This window comes from Dipodomys merriami, unplaced genomic scaffold (genome assembly GCF_024711535.1).
Source record: "Dipodomys merriami isolate MVZ:Mamm:240054 unplaced genomic scaffold, mDipMer1.0.p SCAF_17, whole genome shotgun sequence".
NCBI classification, from domain to species: domain Eukaryota; kingdom Metazoa; phylum Chordata; class Mammalia; order Rodentia; family Heteromyidae; genus Dipodomys; species Dipodomys merriami.
This window is the reverse complement of record NW_027203048.1, coordinates 18657501-18666248: the sequence shown is the minus strand read 5'-3', so window position 1 is coordinate 18666248 and position 8748 is coordinate 18657501. Positions and strand designations below refer to the sequence as shown.

Genomic DNA, 8748 nt, shown 5'->3' with positions numbered 1-8748 from the left:
TGAGCTTTTTCCGTTCAAGGCTAGTACCACTTTGAGCTACAGCACCACTTCTGGTTTTCTGGAGATAAGATTCTCAAGGATTTTCTTGCCCGGGCTGACGTCAAAACTTGATCCTCAGATCTCAGCCTCCTGAGTAGCTAAGATTATAGGTGTGAGCCCCAGTGTCCGGCCCCTAGTCACTCTTTAATAAACAAAGAGGGCTGGGAATGTGGCTTAGTGGTAGAGTGCTTGCCTAGCATGCATGAAGCCCTGGATTCGATTCCTCAGTACCACATGATCTGAAAAAGCCTGAAGTGATGCTGTGTGAGTGTTAGTCTTGAGCAAAAGGAGCTCAGGGACATTGTCCAGACTCTGAGTTCAAACCCCAGGACTGTGGCTAAATAAGTAAATATCAACTGGGTGTCTGGGGTTCACTCCTTGTAATCTTCGCTACTCTGGAGGCTGAGATCTTAACATCTTGGTTTGCAGCCAATGCCAGGAAGAAAAATGTGAGTCTCTCATCTTCAGTTAATCACCAAAAACCAGAAGTGAGGTATGGCTCAAGTAGTATAGTGCCAGCCTTTAGTGAAAAGGGTAAGGGAGAGGGCCCTGATCCTGAGTTCACACACCAGTCCTGCTACAACAAAACAAAACGAAACCACACAGAATCCAGAACATACAGCACATACTTGGCCCATTTCTCAAAGTTTGTGTCTTGACACATAAAAACCTAAAAAAAAGATGAGTCAAGGAGCTGGAGATGCAGATTTTAGTTTTATTACAACCTGTTATAGTAGATAATAGTATAAAGTACATTCATCTAAAAAATCATCATCTCAGACCCATGATTGATTTGATTATCCAGGAAAAGAGGCTCTGGCCTTCCCTACTTAACCTGACATCTGTCCCCTTGTGCCTTCACGGAAACAGGTGAGGCACTCAGCCCATCTTCCCACACCGTGTCTGTGCTGGCGTTCTGTTCACCCCAAAGGCCGGGAAGCTAGAGTCTGGATATTTGGATCTTCAGCTAAAAAGACAGTTCAGCTGATCCTTATGCAGCTTAGAAAGGTGAATCTTAGAAGGCTGGATTTAACAGCAGGGGCCAGACCCTTTTTTTTGTCCTTCAGTGACACTAGAAATTACTCTGGTAGACTAAGAAGTTTACTTGAGTTTATATGACCTGAACTCAAGTCCTGGCTTCTGATGGGTGGCTTGAAGAGGAGGGGAAGGGACAGAAAAACAGAAACTGGACATTGATGGCTCACACCTGGAATCCTAGCTTCTCAGAAAGCTTGATCTGAGGATCATGGTTTGAAGCCAGCCAAGGCAGACAAATCCCAGATTATTATCTCCAATTAACCAGCAAAAAAGCTGGAAGTGGTGTGTGGCGGGCCTTGAGTTTAGCCCTAATACCAGTACACACACACACACACACACACACACACACACACACACACACACACGAAAAGAGTAACAGCAAAGAAGGAAGGATAAGTAGAAAAGACACACACACACACACACACACACACACACACGAAAAGAGTAACAGCAAAGAAGGAAGGATAAGTAGAAAAGAACAGGGCAATGTGGAAAGAAGGCACAATACTACCAAGAGTTCCAGGCACCACTTTGGGGCTAGGGTCAGGCCTTAGATGAGACGTCACTTGACTTCTACACTGCACAGAGAATAGTCATTAAACATGACCTGGTCATTAAATGTGACCTGGGGCTGGTTATTGAAAAAGAAAACTAATATTCAGACTGATGATCATGTCAATCTACCATTTGTATGATTTAACACACAGGATCACTTGCAAAACTTCCAGATCTTCTGGATAGAAGACAGGCTGCCAAGGAGTCACTCTTCCTTAAGCCACGGAGAACTTGAACCAGGTGGTATGGTTGTATTCTTCCCCAGGCCTCAGTAGCACAGGGGGGAAGTGAGGCTGTAAAGGGGGAAAAGAGCACAGTTAAACCCTAGCCCTGCTTGCAAGGTGGTATTCTGCTCTGTGGACCAGTGCTAGTGTGGGCCCAGTGTATTACTGGTTTGCAGTGAGATGAAAAACAAACTATAATGAAAATCTATCCTACCATGCACACTTTGTCTAACTAAGACTCTCCGGGAGGAAACAATGTGTTGATTTATATTCTGGTACATGGTGTGCAAGTTTCTTGTTTTTTTTTTGGGTGGGTGGGGTCTGGTCACGGGGCCTGAACTCTGGGCCTGGGCACTGTCCCTCAGCTCTTCAGCTCAAGGCTAGCGCTCTACCACTTGAGCCACAGCACCACTTCCAGCTTTTTTCTTTTTGCTTATATGGTGCTGAGGAATCAAACCCAGGGCCTCATGCATGCAAGGCAAGCGCTCTACCACTGAGCCACCTTCCCAGCCCCTAAGCTTCTTGTTTTGTTTTTGTTCCTAGTACTAAGGTTTGAGCTTGGCCATACACACTCAGCCCTTTTTCCCCCTCAAGGTGGATGGTCTCTCTCTAGCCACAGCTCTACTTCTGGCTTTTTGCTAGTCAATTGGAAATGTCTCACCAGCTTTTCTGCCCTAACTGGCTTTGAACCATGACCCTCAGATCTCAGCCTCCTGAACAGCTAGGACTACAAGTGTGCACCACCAGTGCCCTATCAGGCCCTAAGCATCTAATGGTGGGCTGACACGTTGGGGAGCATTGGCTTTAAGTAACAGCTAGAAAAGAGAGCTGTTAGGGAGAAAACAAACACAAATAATGGAGGATCTTAGAAGTACTGTTGCTGACAAGGAGAAATTGACTCAGAAGGTGGCAAAGGTACAAGACAAGCTTTTTTTTTTTTTGTTGGTGGTGGGCCTTGAACTCTGGGTCTGGGCACTGTCCCTCAGCTCTTCAGCGCTCTACCACTTGAGCCACAGCACCACTTCCGTTTTTTTTTTCTGCTTATGTGGTGCTGAGGAATTGAACCCAGGGCCTCATGCATGCAAGGCAAGCGCTCTACCACTGAGCCACCTTCCCAGCCCCCAAACAAGCTTTTTAAAAACTTGTGAAGCCAGGCACCCGTGGCTCATGCCTGTAATCCTAGCTACTCAGGAGGCTGAGATCTGAGGATCCTGGTTTGAAGCCAGCCTGGGTAGGAAAGTCTGTGAGACTCTTATCTCCAATTAACCACTCACAAAACCAGAAGTGGCACTGTGGCTCAAGTGGTAGAGCCTTACCTAGACTTGAGCTGAAGAGCTGAGGGACAGCACCCAGGCCCAGAGTTCAAGCCCCATTTCCGACAAAAAAAAAAAAAGAAAAAGAAAAAGAAAAAGAAAAAAGAAGCTCAGGTACAGTGCTCAGGCCCTGAGTTCCAAGCCCAGGACTGGCAAAAAAAACAAACAAAAACAAACAAACAAAAACTTGTGAATGCCATATTAGTACTTGGTTTCTTTTTTTTTTTTTTTAAAGCAGGATTTACTGAGAACAATTCATGGATTTCTGAATCCCATCGCCTGACTTGCATGACTTTGAATGTAACAGCACTCTATGGGCCAGCCTTTGGCTTTACCTGATTGACTGCATCAGGCCAGCTCTGGGTCTCAAGGCAGAAACCAGAGTGCCTGGGATAGACAGCTCCATTCTTGCCCTTCAGTGTGCCATCCAGGAAGTTGCCTGTGTAAAACTGGACGCCAGGCTGGGTGGTATAGACTTCAAGGACTCGGCCGCTTCCAGGGTGCTGCACCCTAGGGAGAAAGACAAGCCACATGTAAGGCCTTGATTGAAATGCGAGACAAAGGTAGGAAGACCAGGATGATAGTGATTCTTTGTGTGTGTGTGTGTGTACTAAGGCCTGAACTCAAGGTCTCTTACTCTTGGCTTGGCCTTTTCTATTTAAGGCTGTCACTATACTGCTTGAGTCATACCTCCACTTCTGGCTTTTTGCTGAGTAACTGCAAATAAGAGATGGAGTTTTCTTCCTGGGCAGTCGTATAACTGTGATCCTCCTGTCTCCACCTCCTAAGTAGCTCGGAGTACAGGGCACCAGTATCATGGATGAGGCATAAGTGAATGGTTTTGAGGATCCGTAACAACTTCTCACTCTGATCTTGGCTTCTTTGAGGAATTACAAAACAGAGTGACTCCAGCCCATGCAAGTGTGGAGAAGTTAGGTAAGGAGGGAGCAGTCAGGTTGGAGACAGGCAGTTTTAGGGTTTTGGATGGATCAAGATTATTATTATTGTTGTTGTTGTTTTGGTCAGTCGTGGTGGGGCTTGAACTCTGAGCCTGGGTGCTGTCCCTCAGCTCTTCAGCTCAAGGTGAGCGCTCTACCACTTGAGCCACAGTGACACTTCCAGTTTTCTGGTGGTTAACTGGAGATAAGAGTCTCATGATTTTCTTGCCCGGGCTGGCTTTGAGCAGTGACCCTCAGATCTCAGTCTCCTGGGTAGCTAGAATTATAGGCATGAGCCACTGGCGCTGGGCCAAGATTGGTTTATTGAGGGGCTGGAACCAGAGCATGCTAGGTTAAGTACTATATATATATCTAAGAAATATTACCAGCCATGAGGCTGGAATTCTTTTTCAGAGTTGTTCTCTGCTTGGCCTGGAGAGGCAATCAATCCTGTCTTATGAGACAGAGATGTTTTTCTCTGTTTTCCTCCTAGGGACTTGAGCAAGCTATTTTGTAGGTATTCCCCTTAACAGTCCTACTGTGGATTTCTACTTAATTACTGTGTGCGTGTGCATGCATGTGTGCGTGCGTGCGTGCGTGCATGCATGTGTGTGCATCAGTCCTGGGGCGTGAACTCTGGATCTGGTTCTCTCAAGATTTTTGCTCAAGGCTAGTTTTCTCTTACTTGAGTCACACCTCTACTTCCAGCTTTTGGTGGTTAGTTGCAGATAAGCATCTCCATGGACGTGTCTGTATGGGCTGGCTCCAAATGGCAATCCTCAGATCTCAGCTGAGTAGCTAGGATTATAGGAGTAAGCCAACAGCACCTGACTATTGTTTATCTTTATTTTTGTTGTTTTCATTACTGGGTTTTCTTTCTTTCTTTCTTTCTTTCTTTCTTTCTTTCTTGTCAGTCGTGGGGCTTGAACTCTGGGCTTGGGCGCTGTCCCTGCACTCTTCAGCTCAAGGCCAGCGCTCTACTGCTTGAGCCACAGCACCACTTCTGGTTTTCGAGTGGTTTAGTGGAGATAAGTGTCTCATGGACTTTCCTGCCCAGGCTGGCTTTGAACCTCGATCCTCAGATCTCAGCCTCCTGAGTAGCTAGGATTACAAGCATGAGCCACAGGTGCCCGGCTTCATTACTGGGTTTTCAACTCAGAGTCTAGAGTTTGTTAGTCAGGTGATCTATCACTGAAACACGTCTCCAGCCCTGTTTTGCATTGATGATGATGATTGTTCTGATGATGCATGCCCTAAGCAGGCTCTCTATCTGACAGCTCTTAAGCCACTCTACCAGGCCCCTTTTGCATTAATAATTTTCAAGATTGCGTCTTGCTTCATGCTTGGGTGGCCTGAATTATAATCCTCCTATGTGTGGCATCATGTCCAGTCATTGATTGAGATGGAGTCTTGCTAATTTTTTTTTTTTTTTTGGGTCCGGTCGTGGGGCCTGAACTCTGGGCCTGGGCGCTGTCCCTCAGCTCTTCAGCTCAAGGCTAGCGCTCTACCACTTGAGCCACAGCGCCACTTCCGGCTTTTTTCTTTTTGCTTATGTGGTGCTGAGGAATCGAACCCAGGGCCTCATGCATGCAAGGCAAGTGCTCTACCACTGAGCCACTTTCCCAGCCCCATCTTGCTAATTTTTATACCCAGGCTGACCGAAATCCATGATCTCCTTTAATCTCTGACTCCCAAGTAGGTAGATTACAGGTTTGAACCACTGTGCTTGGTTTGCACTAATTATTTTTGAGTTTCTTTTCCAATCTCCACCTATTTTAGGCTTGTCATTGCTGGGATCACAAGCACATACTAACATTACATACAGTTTTCCTGATGAAGTCTTGTGGATTTTTCTTCCTTAGCTAGCCTGGAACCACAATCACCCCAATTATATAGTTTAATGTGACATGCATGTGCTCCTGTGCCCAGCTATGGATTGAGAAGAGGTCTCAAAAACTTTTCTGCACAAGCCAACCCTGAACTGCAACCCTAAGTAGCTAGGATTATAGCTATGAAGCCGTGGGTGTCCACGCCTCACACAGGTGTGCTCCTTCCTGGTTTCTGTGCTTGATAATGAGGAATAGATAAGGGGTTGAGTTTTCTTTCTTTTTAAACTGTGTGTGTGTGTGTGTGTGTGTGTGTGTGAGAGAGAGAGAGAGAGAGAGAGAGAGAGAGAGAGAGAGAGAGAGAGAGAGAGAGAGAGAGAGAGAGAGAGAGAGAGAGAGAGAGAGAGAGAGAGAGAGAGAGAGAAAGAGATTTACTGGGAATGAACTTAAGGTCTTACGCTTTGCTAGGGCCATGCCCCTATCCCAAGGCTTCCTGGGTCTTATAGACCCAAGTATATCTATATATGAAATAGTCAAAAACACAGCAAGATGGCTGGGAATGTGGCTTAGTGGTAGAGTGCTTGTCTAGCATGCATGAAACCTTGGGTTCAATTCCTCAGTACCACATAAACAGAAAAAGCCTGAAGTGGCCCTGTGATTCGAGTGGTAGAGTGCTATCTTTGAGCAAAAGAAACTCAGGGACAGTGTCTAGGCCATAAGTTCAAGCCCCTGGACTGGCAAAACACAAATGAACACACAGTAAGTTGTCAACCAAGGGGTTAAGGAAAGAAGGCCAAAGCTTGAGGAGAAGGCAGGAGGGGAGGGGAAGCTGAGAGACACAGGCGGATTCTTGAGCTAGAGAAACACAAGGGCCTTTGGTGCTGAGGCTCTGAGCAAGGTTTATGAAGATCTCTGTCACTATTAAGAGTGTGAATCATGCCAGGTGCAGGTGGCTCATGCCTGTAATCCTAGCTACTCAGGTGGCTGAGATCTGAGGATAGAGATTCAAAGCCAGCCTAGGCAGGAAAGTCCTTGAGACTTTTATCTCTAATAAACCACTCAGAAAACTGGAAGTGGCACTGTGGCTCAAGTGGTAGAGCACTGGCCTTGAGCTGAAAAGCTGAGGGACAGTTAAAGCCCCACGACCGACAATAAAATAAAATAAAAAATAAATTGTGAATCATTTTCTCGGCTTTCCTAAAAATCCATTGATTCTACAATTATGTACTGATAACTTTGTTTGTTTTTTTGGTCAGTCGGGGAGCCTGAACTCTGGGCCTGGGTGCTGTCCCTCAGCTCTTCAGCTCAAGGCCTAGCGCTCTACCACTTGAGCCACAGCGCCACTTCTGGCTTTTTCTGCTTATGTGGTGCTGAGGAATCGAACCCAGGCCTCATGCATGCAAGGCAAGCGCTCTACCACTGAGCCACCTTCCCAGCCCTACTGATAACTTTACAAAGGGGAAGTAGGAACTGGAAATTTAGCGGAGAGAGAGTGCATGTAAATCTAGGGTGTGAGGGCCACAAAAGAATGGAGCCTGTGGCTTCACAGGGAAATGGGCAGAGTATAAAACACACATTTGAAGTACAAAGGGCTCTGGAAATTCAATCAAGGGAAAGGGGAGCAGTTGGGGAAATTAGGCCTTCTGAAAAAACGTGCCTTAAGGACAGGAAGAGATGGGGACAAAGAGGATCCTGAGTAGGGGCCCAAGGATGATGGCAGGTTGTACAGAGTTCCTCTGTGATATGGGAGCTTTGAAAAACCATGGGATGAGGTTTTGGTTCCTATCATCTAGAACATGCTAGCGTTATGGGTCAGGGGAAGAAGCTGTTAACTAAGAGTTGGTGTCTCTTCTAAAGAGGTGACAAATGAGAAGTTCCCAACCTTGCACAGAAATGCTTTTCCTTAGATCCCTTGAGACAAAAATTGTGGTCAAAACCATTGATGCCGAATTTCTGCAGGTGTTTTCCGAGCTCCACTGGTTTTCTCAGGTCGAATGCAGTTCCTTGCACTGGAGCTACATTTCCTGGTGGGAAGAGTTTGCAGTAAGTAAACAAGTAAATGAATAAATAGGTGGAACATGTACCTTATCATTAAAATAAGTAAAAGCAGAACTAATGTTGCTATTTAAAGCCTTTGGTTTTGCTTTTGAAGGTTCCCAAATGCTATGAGGAAACACAAATCTTTGGACAAAAGTGGACAATGCAGGTCAGAGATGCAGCCTTGCTGCTGTGAGAGGCGTGGGGTCCTGGAGTTCATGTAGGGCTCTGGGGCTGCTGGGGGGCAAAACACTTCCTGGTCTCAGACATGCTAGACAAGCGATCAACCACTTAGCTATAGTCTAACTCTGCCTTGTCTTATTTTATTTTATATTTTGTGCCATTCCTGAGGCTTGAACTTAGGGTCTGGGCACTGTTCCTAAGTTTCTTTTGCTCAAGGCTAGAGCTCTACCACTTGAGTTGGTGTTTAATTGGAGATAAATGTCTCATGGACTTTATTGCCTGTGCTAGCTTTGAACCATGATCCTGAGATCTTAGCCTTGTGAATAGCTAGGATGACAGGGGTGAGCCACTGGCACCAGGCTATTTTATTGTTTTAATTTTTAATTTAAAAAAATTTTTTAAATGTGAAAATACCATACAGAGGGGTTACAATTACTCAGACAAGAAATGAGTACATTTCTTTTTTCTTTTTTTCTTTTTTTTTTTGGTCCGGTCTAGGGGCCTGAACTCTGGGCCTGGGCGCTGTCCCTCAGCTCTTCAGCTCAAGGCTAGCGCTCTACCATTTGAACCACAGCACCACTTCTGGTTTTTTTCT

The 8748-nt window shown here is 45.8% G+C and overlaps 1 protein-coding gene across 1 annotated transcript in view; it reads right to left on the bottom strand.

Annotated features, from left to right (window-relative positions):
* Window positions 1-740: 740 nt before the first annotated feature.
* Galm (galactose mutarotase) overlaps window positions 741-8748 on the bottom strand; it is a 53696-nt gene continuing 45688 nt past the window's right edge. The window contains exons 5-7 of the mRNA XM_070025408.1: window positions 7816-7957; window positions 3505-3679; window positions 741-1925 (exon numbers count right to left, since the gene is read on the bottom strand). Coding sequence (XP_069881509.1) covers window positions 1848-1925; window positions 3505-3679; window positions 7816-7957 — 395 coding nt within the window. The 3' untranslated portion in view covers window positions 741-1847. The remainder of the gene's footprint in view (window positions 1926-3504; window positions 3680-7815; window positions 7958-8748) is intronic.